At 37.4% G+C, this 20,830-nt stretch overlaps 1 protein-coding gene across 1 annotated transcript in view; it reads left to right on the top strand.

The window, feature by feature from the left end:
• Nucleotides 1–10,151: 10,151 nt before the first annotated feature.
• LOC134745914 (DDB1- and CUL4-associated factor 8) overlaps nt 10,152–20,830 on the top strand; it is a 77,962-nt gene continuing 67,283 nt past the window's right edge. The window contains exons 1-4 of the mRNA XM_063680028.1: nt 10,152–10,299; nt 10,381–10,515; nt 10,593–10,962; nt 14,771–14,967. Of these exons, the coding sequence (XP_063536098.1) occupies nt 10,398–10,515; nt 10,593–10,962; nt 14,771–14,967 (685 nt within the window). The 5' untranslated portion in view covers nt 10,152–10,299; nt 10,381–10,397. The remainder of the gene's footprint in view (nt 10,300–10,380; nt 10,516–10,592; nt 10,963–14,770; nt 14,968–20,830) is intronic.

Here is a 20,830-nt window from a genome sequence, read left to right as displayed (position 1 = left end):
CCCACCTAAGTCCGCATCTCGCACGGTTATCGCGAACTGGGTTAAAAAAGCACTACTAGACGCAGGTATCCAAGCAAGTCCGGGAAGTGTGCGCCCAGCAGTTGCATCAAAAAATTGGGTCCAGGATCTCTCGCTAGACGAAATCCTAGCTCGCGGTAACTGGCGGTCACAAAACACATTTGCTAACTTTTATTGTAGAGAAATTAGACCACTAGCACCTGCCTCAGAAGTAACAAAAAGCTTTATTCCTGTGGATAATTGATTAATCACTGAGATGATACCTAGTTTTGATTAATTACCACTATTGAATTGTAAAGTTCCTCCTAATAAATTGTTGATTAGAGCAGAGAGAATCAAATAAAACTGCACATTCCATAGATACAATTTATTTAATGTTATTTACATGTCGTATTCAAGGTAGTAACTTGTCCTGGTATATGTAGCTAATAAATGCATAAGATAGATGAAACTCAAACCTTTAAAATAATTAACATGAACTGGTGTTAACAACCTCATTATAGATATAGAATAAGGGCACCTTTTAATTTGTAAGTACATAATATCTTACAATAATGTTACTTACCAGCTGTTGTAGAAGTGCTATTAGTAAAGGAACAAAATTCAGGCTGAAAAAGTATCACGATTATAAATGTTTATTCTTATCTCCTTATTTATGTATTGCTTAACAATTTGCAGTTTGTGAATCTGTCGATTTTAATTACTAATTCACTGTCATCAGAAATAGCTATAAGAGTTGTTCCTATTTGTAAGCTACTAATCGATCCACATGCGGCATAATTCGATTGATGATACGATCGTAATTAGAGTTATGTAACATTGTAAATGGTTAATATGTAAGTACTTATAAGTACAAGGTTGTATATTTGAAATTATTATGGTATTAAACTATCTGAGTTAATAAACAATCATATGACTATCGATTTTTTTTTTTGTTTCACATCACACCATCCTTTCTGGTACCTAAATCTAGAAATATTAGGTTGCCTGCCTCAATAACCTATAAAATGTTGATTAACACACAGATGTTTATCACCAAGAACGTACATAGATCTCGCTTTATTCCCTGGGACAGGAAACCTAAATTTTGTTACGCAATATTATGGTTCCACTACATTATAAATGTGTTCGATAGTCACACAAGTTATTCACATTGAATAGCTCATTCACATTGGCGTCTAGCCACCAGGCGATAACAGACAGATCTCAAATATTAATAGGCTTTGAATAACGGTACAGAAGCTTAATAGCAGTGTTTTACCTTACAATAAAACACTTATTAAGCGAAATACCTTATTCAAAGCCTATGTTTTTATTCCTGCCTGGCGGAAGAGACATGCAATGATTCACTTTCAACTTTGCACCAGTTGCACCTTTACTTACATCTTATAACTATAAGAATTTAAAGCAGTGCATTAAAAATGCGCGGTATTATCACTTCCGTAAGTAAAGAGTAGAAATTTAGGTAACCTCCTTACAATGACTTGAATCATTGCATTATTATTTTTAAAATAGGGTATCCTTAGATTTGAGATCCAATGACGGGTCGCGCGCTTGCTAGCGCCCTCCGTAGCTACGACCCCTGGTGGCAGAAACTGGAACTAGATGGAGGGGAGAATGGAGTGGGGTATTGAGCAATCAGCAACCGTCACGTCACGACAAACAATGTTGCCTCTCTCAAATATTAATAGGCTTTGAATAAGGTATTTCGCTTAATAAGTGTTTTATTGTAAGGTAAAACACTGCTATTAAACTTTAAACTCACAAAGCAGTAGTAATTTTACAGGTATCGGTGAAATATTTATCTATTTACTTAAACATTCACAAAAATTTGCACAAATTTACCAAAAGGAGTAACTATAAATGGTGGACTGTTATGTGTTGTCGAGGAAGTTAAAATAATGATAATTATAAATTACTGACTAAATGTTTATTAACTAATTAAACCTAGACTTAAAACTAAGAGGGCGCCAGGAGAGATTTTGTCTGGTGTTCGACAGGGTTTCTTTGCCTACCCGATGCCTTGCTGACTAGCTCTGTCTCTGCGCACACCATTGTGCGTCCATCGAAAAGGGCATTACGTTACGCTAAAATGAATACAATTTAATTTATTTTAACTGCAAAACTAATCAACGTTATAAGTATTTGATTTTACATATGTCTTTTACTATGACTTACCCCTTTGTGGAGTGTTATGACACTTAATTTCAAAAAGGTAATCAATCACTCTCACTAGTGGGATATCCAGATTTATGTCCATCAATTTCGGTAAGCTATTTCGGAAATCTTAATCACTGCACCAGTAGGGGATACGTGTTTCTCTTTTGAGTTCTATTTCAAGTCTGCCCGTCATGCATGTGTGAGAAAAATAACAAAAAGACAATTAAAATAGATGTCTAAGTAAATAGGGCTAGACCCCACTTTTATGTAAATAAGTAATTAAAATATTTAAAATCAAAATGAATAGTGAATATATTTTCAGTTCTTATTACTGTTTAATAGCACCAAGTTTAGTGTATAAATTAGGCATAACTTGTCATCAAGTTATATACTATACTATCCCTGATTTAAAATTATGTGAAACTGCTTAAACAATAACTGGATGCTATTTGGGTTAAAAGTATGATAAATAAAATAATAAGGAAACGTAACTGAAAATAAAACTATTTATCCATATTTATTCTCCTTGTCAATCAACAAGTAATAAATATAATCACTACTAGTTTATAATTCACTAAGGGATGGTGGAATTAATAATTGATTAATTAATCCATCCGATTAATCAAGTAAATACATTATTATTATAACAATTATAATTATTATCAACATAGTATTTACTTAACTTTCAATATTCCTTTGGCGACGATTAATTCAGTGCTGCTGCGCAAAGAAGAATGACCCAAATGATTTTTTTTTTAACCTGACTGGCTCTATTGCACCTAGGGCAATTAGAGCGGTAGGACTGTGTGGGGGGATGGTAGCCTGGGGAAAATCCAGGACCCTTCCGCATCACACGAGACGGTTTTGCTACGCTGGAATACTCCTAAAGAGTTTTCGCTCCAGCGCAGATCGGTTGAGCGGTCTCAACCTGATCTGAGGGTGTAAAGGGAATCGAGCTAATGGGAGTTTTGTCGCTGGTTCGCTACAACCTAGCCTAGCCGAGAAGACTACAGCAAGAAACTCAGCTAGGCCCAACGACTGTCGGAGTGATGGACCCAAATGAATTTGGTCGGGCCCTTTTATGCCCATCGCTAGCCAGCCACTCGCAACTGGTTGATCATGCCACTTGCCATTCGAGAAGTGACATCACAACGTAGTTTCTCGTATACCTCATCCGTTTATCGAATAATGCAGAATAACATTATTACAACTTCTTTTCAATAAACTCCGTTATACATAATTATTATTATTTGTATCTCCGTTATACACTCTCGGGTTTTCAGGCCCGGTCATTTAGGCGTGCGTGGGGATATAGATCCAACACGTAGAGGCCGTTTGGAGAGTTTTGATGTCATGTAGAACGCCTGCTGGAACCCATTCACGGGTACATAAATAGATACCCGTAAACCGGTTTCAGCAGGCATTGGGAGCTATTATAGAAAAGTGGAAAGAGTCCTGGTCTATGGCTTAAATTTGGGTGGAATATAAGACTGGGCTATTGCTAAGAGTTTCGGACACCTGCCATAACATTGTGCTATACAGTGCTATCGAGGCAGGCGGTGACTCGCCACTCGTTAGATGGGCACCTGATGCGCCATCGTAAAGACGGCCAGGCGCAACACCGGCGTGAGCGGCTCAGGGGTGTCGAGAGGTGTGCTGCGCTTTCTCCGAAGTTACTCGCGGCGTTATGCCGTTTAACACTTCCACCCCTGGAGCATATAGCTCTTACGACTCCCCTCTGGACGGCCAATGAAGGCAAGCCAGAGCTGAGAGTCCTACGGGTCCCCTTGGGGTCTACTCCGACCGACGAAGACACGCCGGAGACGAAAACCCTGACCGACTCTCTGGAGCACTCGGGTCCGTGGGGTCGTCACTCCCCAACAGCTCGCCACAAGCTGCCCTGCGGGCTTATTATTATTATTATGTTCGTCCTTTACATAATCTCGGGACCATGGGGTCCCGGACATTTGGAAGGCGTGCGTGGGGCCGAAGCCAACACGCAGAGGCCCCTTGTAAAAAGACAATTTACTCTAAAAGGTGATGTGACACCAACCGACGATTATCCCTGTATGCACTATAGTAGTGCACCCAAGGACAAGCCCCGGTTAGTGCAGGACTATTGCAATGATAAGAAACAAAATAAACTAGACTATTGTGTTGAGATGTTAGTGTACTGGTTACCGGGTCTATGGAAATACTATGGCACCTGCCCCAATCTATGTTTAAAAACACGAAAAAAATGGACAGGTGGTGACTCGCCAACTCACAATATGGGTCCCCGAAAACGGCCGCTCGCACGGAGCGACAAGGGGACAACATCGCGTGAGTGGCTCAGGGTGTGGAGAGGTGTGCACCGCTTTCTACCCAGTGGCTGTAAACACTCACAGCCACTGTGCCAACTCGCGTCTTATGCATATTTCACTTCCACCCTGCGAGCATATAGCTCTGACACCCCACTCTGGACGGCCGGTAAGTAAAGGCAAGCCAGAGGTGAGATTCCTGCGGCCCCTGCTCAGTGTTCACTCCAGCCGGCCAATGAAGGCAAGCCGGAGGGAGGGGCCTGACCGACTCTCGGGGGTATGGGACCCAAGGGACGTCACTTCCCATTCAGCTCGCCACAAGCTGCCCTGGGGGCTTATTATTATTATTATTAAAGTCTTTATTATACGAACTGTTGACATTTTATGTAACAATTATTAATATTTATTGTATGTTTCTTCCATATGCATATTCGTAAGGTCTTTATGACCTAGGCCTCTTCCGAATCGCCTTTTTCTATTATATTTAAGTATTTGTCCAACATTTTTTTCCATTTTTGTCTGTCTGTTGCCATTTCTTTCCAGTTTTTTCCTATTGTTTCTATTAGGTCTTTTTCCCATCTTGTTTTTGGTTTGCCTTTTTTTCTCTTACCAATCTTTGGATTCCAATTTGTTGCTGTTTTTGTCCATCTGTTATTTTTCATCCTCGCTATGTGCCCTGCCCAATTGTATTTTTGTTTCAGTATATGCATCGCCGCATCTATAAATTTTGTTCTTCTTCTAATCTCTGTGTTCCTAACTCTGTTTGATAACTTTATGTTAAGGACACTTCTCTCCATTGACCGTTGACATACTTGAATTCGTTTGATGATATCTCCTGTGAGTGACCATGTTTGACTACCATACGTGAGACAGGGTAGAATGCATGAGTCAAAGGCTAGTTTTTTTAGTTTCATTGGTATTTCCTTCTTGAATATATCTTTCATAGACCAGTACTTCTTCCATGTCTGTCCAATTCTTCTTGTTATTTCCTTGTATGTGCAGTCTGTGAATGATACCTGTTTTCCAAGATATATATACTCGTCAACGTATTCCAATGATGTACTCTCTATTTGTATAGTAACTTTTTTTGAGTTGGACATAACTTTCGTTTTTTCCTCATTCATTTCTAAACCTACTTGTTGGCTTTGTGAATTTAGTTCCCTCAGGAGTATACTGAGCTCCGTTGCACTGTGGGCTAATATTACCAGGTCATCAGCAAATCGGAGATTTGATAAATATTTGTTGTTTATCTTGATGCCTTTTCGTCATTCTTCCCAGTTTAGTTTTTTGAATATTTCTTCTAAGACCGCTATGAACAGTTTTGGTGACACTGGGTCTCCCTGTCTTACCCCTCTGTTGATCTGGATCTGTCTTCCTATTTTATCTGTTTTTACTCTGGCTGTACTTTTTTCATAGATCTTTTTTATGACCTGTATGTAGACTTCTGGAATGTCTTGATTTTCTAGTGCCTGCCATATGGATGTATGAGTAATCGAGTCGAAAGCTTTTTAAAGTCGACAAATCCTATATAAGGTGGTCTGTTGTGGAAAAACCCTTCATAAATCCGGCTTGTTCTGTTGGCTGTTTATTATCTAGAATAGGCGTAAGGCGCTGTAGTATTGTCATTGAAAAAATCTTGTAAATATTAGACATTAGACTAATTGGTCGGTAGTTTGATATGTCCTGTGGGTCTCCTTTCTTGTATAGTAGGGATATATGTGCCTCTGTCCATTGAGTAGGTATTTGATCGTTTTCTCCTAAGATTTTGTTAAATATTTTTGTTAGTGGAACTGCTGTTACTGGTTTCATCATTTGTATATTTTCATTTTTGATGTTATCTGGCCCTGGGCTTTTATCTTTTTTAAGTTTATATATTGATTTTTGTATTTCTTCTACTGTGAATGGATCTACATTTTGATTTCTCTTTTCCTTTTGTTTTGTTGTTGTCAGGTTTATCTGTTTTAAAGCGTATAACTCTTCATAAAAATTTGTGGCAATTTCGTTGATATCCTTCCTGTTGGTTTATTTCTTCTCCTTTTCTATTTTTCCGTTTTGGCATGATTGGTTTTCCTGTGTTTAGAATTTTTTGTGCCTTTTTTATTGTTCCTGATTTTTCTAGATTCTCTCTGATGACATTTAATTTGTAGGTTTTGATATCCTCTTTTATTTTATTTTTGGTAATCTTGTAAAGGCTAGATAGTTCTTCTCTTTGTGATTTAGTCTTGAATTGTGTATTTCTTAAAATTTGGCGTTTTTCTATTAGTATTAGTGTTTCTTTTGACAAAATATTTCTATCCAGTCGTCCCGTATTGGGTTTCCCCGCTAAGTTTTCTTTTAGTACATCCTCAAATTTGTTGTAGAGTTCTTGCACGTTGTAGGGGCTACTGTCTGTAAATAAGGTTTCCATATTTTTGTGTATTTTTTCATGGAGTTCTTCCAGATTTTCAGGTGGAGTTGTCATTAGAGTTCTATTGAAGTTTTTACTAGATTTACGAGGTTTATCTATGCATAGAGTGGCTCTTAGCATTCTGTGGTCGCTGTTATGTTGTAGGTTGGATATGACTTCACCGTTTTTGAAGTTATGTTAGAAATTTGTTGATATGTAGTCAATCTCATTTCTTGTGTCGCCTCCAGGTGATATCCATGTCCAGCGTCTACCCTCTTTCTTTTTGTATAAAGTGTTAAGGACTTTCATTTGGTTGGTTATACATAATTACTAATCAGTAATATTAATACATAATACCTATATAATCACTTAAAAGTAATTTACAAATCTCATTAGTAGTTTAACTACTATTTTAAAGTTACCACTACCCCTGTTTCTCTTATCAACCGTGGTTTCGTATCGTACCCACATAAATCACAAATTGTGTAAACTTCAGGTGAATGTTGTGTTTAAACAAGTAGTGAAATACATCATCAACATTGGACGTCAAAGAGAAACAGGTCAGTTTTATACGTCATACATTGTACATAGGATAATAATATTCTACCACATGCAAACGACAACTAAACAAAGAAACTTGGTCTTTAAAAATAAACAAATAAAACTAGGAAAAAGTTCATCCACTGCGGAGTTCGAACCTCCGATCTTCCGTTCGCTAGTCTGAGCGCCTACCGCTGAGCCATGGTGACTGTTAAGGCCATGGCGCAAATTGATCACCAGTTGCGGCCAATCGTAGTGCAATATAGGGATACAAAATAATGTCAACCTTAGCGCTAACACGGACGGTTCACAATCACATGAAATGACTTGTTCATTACATGCCCCCTCCCTCAATAAAATAAATAAATTTAATTAATTTATTTTTTTACAAAATATGGCTTGATGTCTTTAATGTGCCAGACTCCTATGTTCTTACCGTATTTATTATTTAATCTAAAAACAATGTCTGACACTTTGTCAACAATAATTGCTTTCTCTAATTTAGGCGCCAGTTTAGCCATGAACTTTTTATTTGCATTCGACAGACATTTAGTACGTCTCCATTATTTTCCATCTTGTTCGAGCCTTCTACACCAGGATATCTTAAATGTAAATTCACTTTTGTCGCCCCCCGTCCAGGCTGTGAACTGCGTTCCTCCCGCTCACTCAAACTCTCCATCCCTTCTCACCGTACTGGTTTTGTGTCCAACTTTTTCGCCGTTGAGGCAATCCGTCTCTGGAATTCCCTCCCTCTCTCGATTTGACAAGCCCCAAGCAAACCTGTTTTTAAGCGTCTACTCCGCAAGCATCTTCTGTCAGAAGAATTTAAATAATGTTCTCCATCTTGTATGTATGTAATAATATGTATTAGTTTATCTTTTGTATATCATATAAGTATTAGTATTTAATCATTATTTTGTTAGTTTACTTTATTATAATATTGTCTTCGGTTACCGCGATAGTTACTCATGAAATAAAACTATGAAAACGGATTATATCGCGTATATTGAATTTATAATACATCCCGACGTTTCGAACCCTTTACAGCGTTCGTGGTCAACGGGTGACTGAGGAAAAATTACAGTGCAAAAATACCCACATACTAAAATAATGAACAATCATAGACTATAAACTTTAAGGCTGGTTGTACATGCAAAATCGGTTCATGAGGCTAGTTATACACTACTTTTTTTTTCCAAGTAAAGATATATATATAGGCGATAAAAACTACGCCGGCTCCAACCCTACACCACGGACCCGAGAAGATTTAATACCCTCCTAAATTGTAGGATGGTATCCCAATATGGGACCGGCAACAAACTCGGCGGGACACATCTTTTCAAAACATATTATACTCAGAATGTCCAACATCATCCAACACTAAGGTCTCACAGTCTATGTCTCGCTTGCTCCTTTATCAGATGGACTACAGGATCCCAAGCTGGTGGTAGAGAAAAGCCATCTTCCCTATTAAAGTTTGGATATTTCTTAATCTCAATGGCCTCGCGCAGCATTCTGGGTATGTAACGCTTCTCCTTGGCAAGAACCAGAGGCTTATCAAACTTGATTGAGTGATTGGCTTTATCCATGACATGCTCACAGACTGCAGACCTAGGTCGACGGTGCTTGACATCAGCTATGTGTTCCTTCACCCGAGTGGAAATGCTCCGTTTCGTCTGCCCGACATATGTTAGGCCACACTTACAGTCCAGCCTGTACACTCCTGAAATCCGTAGAGGGCTATTGCATTTTACAGGCCTCAGGAATTGTGACATCTTCTTCATTGGCTTGAAATATGTTTTTATAGAAGCACGCTTCAAGATGTGGCTGATCCTGTCCGTGACCCCCCTGACAAAAGGCAGAATGGCAGGCCTGCGCTCGACCGAGGGGATCTTAATGTGGGACCTCTGGTTGACCCGCGGTATCCTGAGCTCGTTCGCCTGGAGCGCGCGCCTGGCATGCTGGAGCTCCGCGGCCAGATGCTGGTCATCACAAAACGTCGAAGGGTTCGAAACGTCGGGATGTATTATAAATTCAATATACGCGATATAATCCGTTTTCATAGTTTTATTTTACTTTATTATGTTTATATATATATATATACATAATATTTGACTTTTTTTTGGTTATATTTCTCATAATAATTTATGAATCTATCCTGCACCAACATTTATGTCTCTGTTTGACCTAATGGTTGACTGGTAGACAATGCTTTTTGGCATTAAGTCCGCCATTTGTACATTTTTCTTTGCTTGTGCAATAAAGTTAATAAATAAATAAATAAAACTAGGCGCGAAGGCGTGAACAATCTGTGAAATCGACGCCAGACTTACGTTTCCGGCATTGCGCCGTGATTCGCGCATGACATGAGTGTGGAGGGACCTTTGTACCTATTAGCATAGAGAAATAAGTAGGCTTACTTATTAATTGGTCAAGCAAATTTTGTCAGTAGAAAAAGGCGGCAAATTTAAAAAATGTAGGCGAGAAGGGATATCGTCCCATAGAAAATTTGAATTTCGCGCCTTTTCGACTGACAAGATTTGCTTGACCAACTACATTTCTCTTAACGGAAATGTTAGAAATTGTGTAATATTATGGAAGCTGACAACATTGGCAGCCAGTGTCTCGCCAGTGTGTCATTAAAAATGATGCGTTCTCAAAAAAATTTTTCCTATAAATAAAGCTTTAGCTACACTGATTGAATTGAAACTTTCTTACAATCGGAAGTTTATAATATCTGTAAAAACGTTTTAAATAAATCAACGTCAAAAAAAGCAAACACCGTGTTCTTCGTTCTTCCTTCTTCCATCCGATCGTCTGTCAGAAAAATCTAAAAAAAATAAAAATCTCCATTGTATCTGATTAGTGATTTTCTCAGTTGACTACTGTAATAATGTAATAATACGTTTTGAATATTATTTATTAATAATTTGAAAATTAATTTCTTTAAAATTAAAACTTATTCGTTGTTCATAGTTGCTATCGTAACTACAATGGATGATAACTCCTTGAGCGATGACGAAGTAAAGGAATCTCCTCTCAGCCCTGTTATGGGTGGAAAGAAGCTGAAATTAAACGACGGAAGTTCGCAGGATAGCTCCAATGGATCAGGTGATTATCTAAACAATGATTTTAAACGCTTTGTCAATCGCAATGACGCTATTAAGTTACGTATTTACGTTCCATAGCTTCGTCGAGCAAGGTCGTGAAGGACGAAAATGTGGACAGCGGAGTGTCTGCAGATAAATCAGAGAGCATTAGCAGTGAGGAGCGAGCCGCAGAGCCTTTAGAAGGGCCCTCGAACGTGGTGGTTAACGCGGCGCCGTCGAGCAGTATCCATGGGATCGTTCTAAACATACGGCGCCCAAGACTTGGAAGGTGTTACAGAAAACGGAAAACGCCCGACAGAGACTCTGACAGTGATAATTCAAGGGATTCTGATGATTTATCAACAGAAGAAAGCCCTCCTGTGTCAAGGAGATTGTCTAATAACTCAGATGGAGAGAGTGTGGATTTGGAAAGGTCTTTAGGCGCATTTTCAGAGGTGTCAAGAAGCCCGTGAGTATTAACATTATTAGCCTTCTTTAGGAAGTTATTATATAGGTATCAATTACGAGGCTAAGTTGTTATAGTTAGTGATTTTAGTATTTTGCCTATGCTATGCTATAGTAATTACACCAACAAAAGACGAAAAAATTACTACTTGTATTATCATAACAATAGTTCAACAAACTGAATTCCAATAAACATAACATCTCCAGTTTGTGTAAAATGAATTAAAAGAATGAGATATAAATGTAATGCCATAAGACAAAGTCCTTGAAACTAAAAAAAAAATAACACAAATAAATCCATTTATTAAATGCTACCATCAGATATTGGCAGGAGAGTTGAGACATACGAGGGTTGATCCGTATGCATCACCCCTAACCCTCTTACAATGAAACTACATTCAAGATTTATCTTTTATTTTTCTACAGTCTCTCTCAACACTAATACACTTATTCCATCGGTGCTCCAGCATTTCAATAGCCTCATGAAAAAAAAAAATGTCTGACCTCTGAAAACCACTCCTCCACAACAGATATCACCTCTTGATTATCCAAAAAAAAATTTCCATGTAAAAATTCCTTTAATTTTGGGAATAGCCTGTAGCTGCTGGGGGCCAAGTCAGGCGAATACGGTGGGTGCTCCACCAATTCGAAGCCTGCTTGGTGTATGGCAGCCTTAGCGACACAGGACGTATGGACGGTAGCATTGTCTTGGTGGAAGAGTACGCCACTTGTCAACTTGCCCCGGCGTTTCTCTTTAATAGCCTCTCACAATATTAGAATTAAGTTTGCATAATATAAAATAAATAAAATAAAATAAATAAAAATAGCCTTTATTTCTACTATTACATTTACATAATAATTTAATCACATTTACAGGTTAGGTAATAGTAGTCGCCTCCGTGGCGTAGGCCTCCCCCAAGCTCTTCCACAGTGCTCTGTCACGAGCCTTACTCATCCAATCTAAACCCGTTATTTCGGTGAAGACATCCCTCCATCTCTTCCTCGGGTGTCCTTGACCTCTGTTCCCTAAACTACAGACCAATTAGCCTTATGACAAATATATACAAGGTGTTCTCGAAAGTAATACTGAACAGGATAACAAATACGTTAGACGAATGCCAACCACGCGAACAAGCAGGATTCCGCAAAAAGTTTTCAACTGTAGACCATATACAAGCTATTACCCAACTCATAGAAAAGGCAAAAGAATTTAGAATAATGTTATATATGTGCTTTATAGACTACACGAAAGCCTTTGACTCGCTGCACTTTGAAGCAATATGGTCATCATTGGCGCAACAAGGTGTAAATAAAAAATATATAAACATTATATCCAATATATATACAAAATGTTATGCGAAAGTGCGTCTAGAGCGTGAAGGTCCAGCATTCTCCATACAAAGAGGAGTAAGACAGGGGGACCCGCTTAGCCCAAAAATATTTTCAGCGGTGTTGGAATCTGTTTTCAGATGTGTAGAGTGGAAAGCGAAAGGCATAAAAATTGACGGAGAAATGCTGAGCCACCTACGTTTCGCAGACGACATAGTCGTTTTTGCCGACAGTGCAGCCAACCTGGAAAGCATGGTAAATGAGTTAGCAATGGCGAGCAAGAGAGTAGGGCTGTCAATGAACAAATCAAAAACAAAGATCCTGACCAACGGCGAACTCGTGGATATTGCTGTAGAGGGCGAAAAAATAGAATACGTGGAAGAGTATATATATCTTGGCCAAACAGTGTCGTTTGAAGACAACACAGAAAAGGAAATTCAAAGAAGAATATCTACATCGTGGAAAAAGTACTGGGGATTAAAGGAGATCATGAAAAACGGCTCTGTCCATATTAATATAAAGAAAAAACTCCACGACATGACTATACTTCCATGCTTAACATATGGTTGTCAGACATGGTCTTTAAGGAAGAAAGATGAAGAAAGAATCGCTGTTTGCCAACGCAAGATGGAAAGAAGTATGCTCGGGATAAAGATAGCAGACAGGGTAAACAACCACAAAATAAGAAAAACAACAAAAGTGGTAGATGTAAAAACCAAAATGAGAAAATTAAAATGGCAATGGGCAGGGCACATATGCCGTATGGAGAACAGGTGGACGAAGCGTTTGGTGGAATGGTACCCGTACGAAGGGAACAGAGGTCAAGTTTGCATAATAGGCCCCTGTAATAGTCTCTCCCTTTTTCAAATAGTCAGCCAGGATTATTCCTTGAGCATCCCAGAATACAGACAGCATAACCTTTCCTGCAGACGATGCCACTTTAAATTTACGTGGTGGCGGAGAACCACTGTGTTTCCACTGCTTACTTTGAATTTTAGTTTCGGGATCATAGTGATGTACCCAAGACTCGTCCATGATTACGTATCTATGGAGAAAATTATCTTTATTAGCTTGGTACATATCCAACAGACGCTGGCAAATCAATACTCTATGTCTTTTCTGATCAATGGTCAACATTCGTGGCACCGATCTTGCACTGATCTTGTTCATACCCAATTCTTTAGTAAGTATCTGTTGCACTACATGATATGACAAGCCAGTCTCTTCAAGAATTTGCCTGATACGTAATCGCCGGTTTTGTAACACCATATCGTGAACTTTATTAATGTTTTCGTCTGGAGTAACCGTTACAGGTGGTCCACCGCCATGTTGGTTTTCACAACTTGATCTTCCGCACTTAAACTCTCGACACCAACGTTTCACTATGTAATAGGATACTGCACACTCCGCTACAGTTGCCACAATATCTTGATGGATTTGAGTTGATGTACAATTATTTTTTTTGTAGATATTTTATTACCACCCTCTGCTCAACAAAATCCATTTTCATACAAAAAAACCACGACTCAACAATTACAGTAAGCTGTAGCTCAATAATAGTTCGACATTTAAAAATGTTTTATTTTTTTTAATAACCTCTAAATGTCTATAAACCTACAGCAAAAAGGTTTTAATAACCAAGTGACAGCAAAGAGGTCAGGGGTGGTGCATACGGATCAACCCTCTTAGTCTACATAGAGTACTAATTGCCACATTGCTAGTAAATGAAAATGAATGAATGAGTGGATATGATTTATTTGCATGATACTTCCGCTAAATAATTTTAGAAAAATTTACTGTCAAATTTGCAGTTATCTTTCGATTTTGATATTGGTATGAAAAAAGATAAACTAACATCAAAAAGACAAAAGGAACAGCGATACATAATAAACTAAAATCTCTTAACTATTACAAAAATCTACTATTACTAATATCAGAATCTTGCAATTATATGACATAATGTTGCATGAATGACCTAAACTTGGGTGCTGATACCCATATCTTCACAATACATAGGTATTTCAAGAAAAGTCATTCTCTAAATTTAATGGATTTAAGTTTTGTTAAACTGACACCATTTTCAATGTTATTCTATGATTTTCCTATTTCTTATATCTTATACCAGTGGTTCCCAAACTGTGCGCCGTAGACAGTAGAGAGGAGCGCCGTGAGGTAATCCTCCTCACCATGTTTCCTATCTATTTTGAATAGCCTAGCTCGGTTAGGGCACCGCCACCGAAATTTTAAACTTGCAAGTGCGGAGTGGACTGAAAAAAATTGGGAACCCCTGTCTTATACCATCACCTTCCTTAGCTGTTTATACAGTCACCAATGTCACCATTAGATATATCTGGACATGCCCCTATTGTAGTATTAGAGTGCATGTTCAAATATTTTTGAGCACCTCAGATGCTCCGATGTATCGACGACTGTAATAAGGTGATGTGACAATCATCATAAATACATGTTATATGTCTCCACAGCTCCAGCAATAGCAACCACAGTTCTTCCAATGAGTCAAGTTACGGGCAGTCCAGCGAGCTAAATCTGATCAACTCAGACTCAGACAGTGATGATGGCAACCTGTGGCAAAGGTCTGACATTGACCAAGAGGACAAGGCTAAGATGGACAGTGTCTTGTCCAAGACTAGGCCAAAACATAATTATTTTATATTGAGAGGTAAGAAAGTGGCCCTGCAACTTCATTTGAACAAAGGAATGCTACTCAGTACTTCACTTATTGAATCCGGGATTTAAATTAAAGCAACACGAGTTACATTAATTTACTAAATATGTCAGGTGCGTCTCATACTCTCGCACTTTTGGTATGATTTCATTTTAGAAACGTTTGAAACATATAATCATAGCTGGGCATTAACTCGTTAATCCGTTAATCGTTAGTTAACGAAGTTAACATTTCGATTAACGGATTAACTTTTAAGTTAACTTGAAAAAGTGTTAACGGACTAGTTAACTTCCGTTACATTTCCCTAAATCCGTTAATCGTTAATCGCACCCCACCGCGCCGCAAAAAACTAGTTCTGACAAGTACGTTCGGGCCGGTCGACATGTGCGACGCGTGGCAAGTTGGCAACGGCAATGTATTATATTTCTCAAGCTTCATTCTTCAGATATAAAAACCAGGTAGTCCTTTAACCTACTAGGCAACTCATCGCATGTTTAAAGTAGGTAGCAAAAACTTTAACTCAAACAGGTCTATCCCTACTTTTCCTTGATGGGGCGCGCGGCTTGCCGCCATTGCTCATTCTTTATTCTTGCGAGGCAACGAACGCACGTAAAATCATAATTTTGTTTCAAAGTCGTTTAAAATGCCTATACGTAGTGCACTTAGTGCAGACATTATACGATTTATACGAGAATACGAGATGTAAGCTGTGGGATTATTCGTTTCGTATTCGTTGTGCAATATAAAATATATTTGTTATTAAAATTGTTCATCATCCTGGAGGTTAGTCGAGAACTAACACGAAGGAATAAATCATCCTGGGGGTTGGTCGTGAATCAACACGAAGGAATAAATCATCCTGGGGGTTGGTCGTGAATCAACACGAAGGAAAAAATTATCTTGGGGGTTGGTCGTGAACCAACACGATGGAAAGTTTGTTCGTACTTCGAACACCGATTGCGCCCGGGGGTTGGTCGTGAACCAACCAAAGGTTTAATTAAGATCGGACAGCGCGCAACGAAACAAAGGGCCCTAAATAATCATATTGTGTTGTGTTAAAGAGACGAGGGAGGCTTTCTTTTTATTTGTTTTTAGATGGCCCAACAGAAGAAACTCAAGCAAAATTGCCGAGTGATAATAGATTCTTCAGATCCTGAAGAAAAATCAGATACTTACTTAAGTGTAACTATTTTAACTATTTTTGTAAAAAACTTACACTTTGTGATCAAATACCTTGCATTTACTTTGTACCGCGCGGGCCGTGAGTCCACGACTGGTAACTATAAACCTGGGGGGCGGCCTAGAGTCGTCACGAAGATAGAACTTGCTTGGGTTGGCCGTGAGTCAACACGATAGCAATGCATAACACAATTTAATAAATCTATAGCGGTTCTCGATCAAAACCACGCACATTTTAAAACACCAAGTTCAAGTTTTTCTATGTGCAATAAAGAATTATCTTTTAAGTTCAAGTTCAAATATACTTTATTCATGTAGGCCTATTTATGTAATCTAAAACCTTACGGGTTTTATTTTGAAAAACATTCGAAGTCTACCCTCGAATTAAAAATATTTCTTTTAAAATTTTTCACCAGGCGGGCAGCGCTCCGCGGTTCAGTTTTGATTTGTGCGTGTCAGAGACACGTCGGTCTAGCTGCCGAAATGTTCGGTACAAGACTACATTGCCTTTTAAAATAAATCCTTACATATAAAATATATTTGGATTTTTAATATCCAATTATATGTGACAGAATAAATTTTACTCACACCTAACCCATAGTACGGTACTTTTATCCGCCCAGAGGTTGAATTTGAATAAACACGAGACTACCTCGTAAATTTATAATTGAAACAATACAATAGTACCTATATTGTTTTTATATTACCCACATAAGTATAACTTGTCTCTAAAAGTGGGAATTGTTAAATAGGTGTACCTACATCACGTCACGCGATGTGAATCTGATCGAAATTCCTAAACTTAAGCTGGATAAAATCTCTTTTACCACAAATGAAATGTAATAAACTAAGTGGTAATACCCTGCACAATGTATATATTTTGGTGACCATTTTTGAATGTTTATATATGCATATAACCATACAAATTATCGGGATACGTATGCCAATATTGTTATGGGATACATGAAAATATAAATATATTTATAATACCGTGATCGCTTAAAGGCATAGGCGATTTCAGTATCTAAGTACCTTGTGTCTGTTTAAAAATATGATTTTACTTTTTTAAGTGATATTGAATAATTCAATAATTTGAATCATCCAATTGTAACAAAGACACCTAACTGAATTGAATTACAGGAAAATGGGCTTATTCATCATTATCTATCTAATAAACCCAATGAAACAATTTGTGAGTACTGAATATGAAAGAAAGAAAGAAAGAAAGAAAATAACTTTATTTTGCATGAAATATGGTACAAAAGGTGGTCAGACAATATTATACATAAGTAACACATATTTCACCAGCATCTGGCATGCAAAAAACTAAACTTACAACTGAAGCTAAGAAACAAACGCAAACACGTTTTACGCTTATTTCTTCATAAATACAAGTTCATGCCGAAGCCTGACAAAGTGACCATTAGAGTACCATCTAACTGAGTTAATGATAAAGCGGTTTCGGTACAATTTGGCTAAATACACACACGAATATATTTGTTCGCATCTCTCACAGATATTTAATATTTATTTTTATGGTCGTAAATAATGGGTAACTAGGTAAATACCTATTAACCTGTATCAAAACTACAAAACGATTACCTTCCGATTATCTTTTAAAGGATCACCCTCAGATTATGCACATAAAAATATAAATACATAATTAAGAAGCTAATAGAAACCGTAAAAAAATAATAAATGACGAATGCACCTATGGTTCAACTCTCATGTGTCGGTCGCGATACTCTTTCAGCCATCATCAATACGATGATACCATGCAATACGTTTTTGCCAAGTTTAAAATATATGTACCTTGATATTATAAGTTTAGTAACTGTAGTTGGTGGGGACCCACCACTTGCAATACCGTTATGTCATTAATATAGCACATTCATGACATAAGTCATGGATTAAAATATTAAGATGAATCCACTTAATATAATATTTGTTTTCTGAACTCTCAATACAACCATAGTAGCAATACAGCAAAGGCAATTTTTTATTATTATTCCGGCTTTAATGTTTACATTTTATAAATATACAACATTACGTCGCACAGTCTTTCGTTCCTTGCAGAGCGAATACTTGAATGGAGGGCATAAGTTTTTAGATTTGATGCTTAATATCTGAATTTCTGTTGATTGATATTCATTTCATTTCATTGATTGCGTGGTTGATTGCTGTGCTGTCCCGTTCGCGCTGCGAGAATAGAAGCCGCTACACCAATATTTGTGAAAATATGGTCAATCGCGCCTTGCGGTCAATAATAGTAATTTAAATAAAATAAAAAAGGTTCATATCATTTATATATTCTATTTAAAGGTACTCGTCACATGCAGCCATTTATAAATGTACCTATATACTAAATTAATTCCTAATGATGTTTGTTAAACGCTGATTTTACCTACTCAGGTTTAACTGGATATTATTATGCATTTTAATAGCTCGAATATATGTACATTAGGTACGTATATATAATTAAATGATAAATAAATATTCTGTTACCATTAATGGACCTTGGCCCATTCATTATATGTAATATGAGCGCAATAATAAACATTTGAGTGTGAGTAAATTACAATCTTATTTGAAAGATTACTTCGAAAGCTGAGTAGACTGCTAGTCTTATAAATTATTTTTGTTTAGAATACCTTTGGTGATGCCACACATATGACATGCTTTATGCTTAATAACTGAACAGAAAGCATAATTTATGCACGTTCATATATTTTTTAGATTTCAGGAACGTGGTGGATTTTTTAATTTGATAAAAATCAAAATATAATTCTTCTTGGGTAAATCAAAGGACTTAAAAACGACGTTAGACATGTTTCGAGCAAATACATGTTTTTTGTTAAGTTAAAGCTCTCGAAAACGCGCTAGGCCGCGTGAGTCTTTGTCCATTGCACGTCGTGTCACTATTCGTTGATCAGGAGCTGCTGTAAGCCGATTTGCGCGTGCACGCGCCTAATAACTGAATTTTGTCATTGTCGTCGTCTGCTCAGAGATCATCGTAAACAGGATGAGTCGTCGTGAGACAGACATCACACGGCCTACGCGTCATAAGCGTCAAGACGCGGGAAAAGACATCAAAGCCACAGCGTATCCCACCCTGTATGGAGGTAACGCTGGGTTGTATCGTTAGCCTAAATTACGTCTTATCTTCGTAGATAATTACACTTAGACGAGCCTGAATCTTGTCATCAATAGTGTACTGTTCTGAGCCTTCAAAAATTCCGTATCGCGGACAAGAACTGCTAGTGAATTTTAATACATTTCACAAAAGGACATATGTCTTATGAGTTTACTCGTATAAAACTAATGCAAAGTTGACCACAAATTGTATGGAATCTTAGACAATTAGGTTTTGTGAAGAACAAATTAGATTTTGTTTAAATATCCTAATACGTAAAAGTATATATATATATATATATATATATATATACAACCTGGCTATACCTAATATATGTATACCTTTTTGAACCTGCATTGCTAAACTTTCCCGTGCTTCTTAACAATACCTTATAACTCAATTGGAACAGTAAACTTGTGTATAACATACACATATGTACATGGTAGATAATTATTCCTACAAATATGTTTTCAGAAATAAATATGCTATGATAATATTGATAATGGGAAAGAATGCAGCAAAACTTTCAACTCTTAACATCTACCTGGTTTTTATATCTGAAGAATGAAGCTTGAGAAATGTAATACATGATCAAACGAACTTCAAAGTGAAGTTCGATCAGTATTATATGAGTAAGCTTCATTCGAAGATATAACTACCCTCCCTCCCCTATACCCGGAAAGAAAGTTTTGCTTTAGAAAGTAAAGTCTCTAAAAATAATGAGCAATGGCGGCAAGCCGCGCGCCCCATCAAGGAAAAGTAGGGATAGACCTGTTTGAGTTAAAAGTTTTTGCTACCTACTTTAAACATGCGATGAGTTGCCTAGTAGGTTAAAGGACTACCTGGTTTTTATATCTTCGAATGAAGCTTACTCATATAATACTGATCGAACTTAACTTTGAAGTTCGTGTGATCATGTATTGTTTGTGAGTAAACGAAATTATAGGTAGGTAAGAAAAAAAAACTCATTTCATTTACGATGGCGGGATTCCATTTGAAACTGCACAAAGAGAACCTAAATGTTGATCTATTGTTTACGAGCTCTGCTTTTCAAAATCAGCATGTGGTTTTATTAGGTACCTACACTACCTACAGTGAAGTAATGTCGAGCTAAGCGATATTGATACGTGATAATACTTGGGTATATAAATACTTTTAATTGACAAAAAAAAGAAAAAATCGTAAAGATAACTTAAACAATTACTTAAATTGGTTTATTCATTTTTTGCGTATAACGGTGAAAGCTTAAAAAGTGAATTATTTATTTAATAATATCTAGACAGACTTGATCGAATGTAGGATGTAGGAATAGGATTACCCTACCCCCTACAATACTATACTACTAAGACTAGTACAAGGTACAAGTGCAACAACAACTAGTTTTATAGTTATTTGTTATACAAGGGTGCAAAGTTGTATTTTACCCGCGAGTGTGGAATTGAAACACGAGCAAGCGAAAGGATTCTATAGCTGAACCACGAGCGAAGCGAGTGGTTCTGAATTAGAATCCTGAGCGTAGCGAGTGTTTAAACACACGAGAAGTAA

This window comes from Cydia strobilella, chromosome 1, assembly GCF_947568885.1.
Source record: "Cydia strobilella chromosome 1, ilCydStro3.1, whole genome shotgun sequence".
Classification (NCBI taxonomy): domain Eukaryota; kingdom Metazoa; phylum Arthropoda; class Insecta; order Lepidoptera; family Tortricidae; genus Cydia; species Cydia strobilella.
This window is presented reverse-complemented; position numbering and strand designations above follow the sequence as displayed.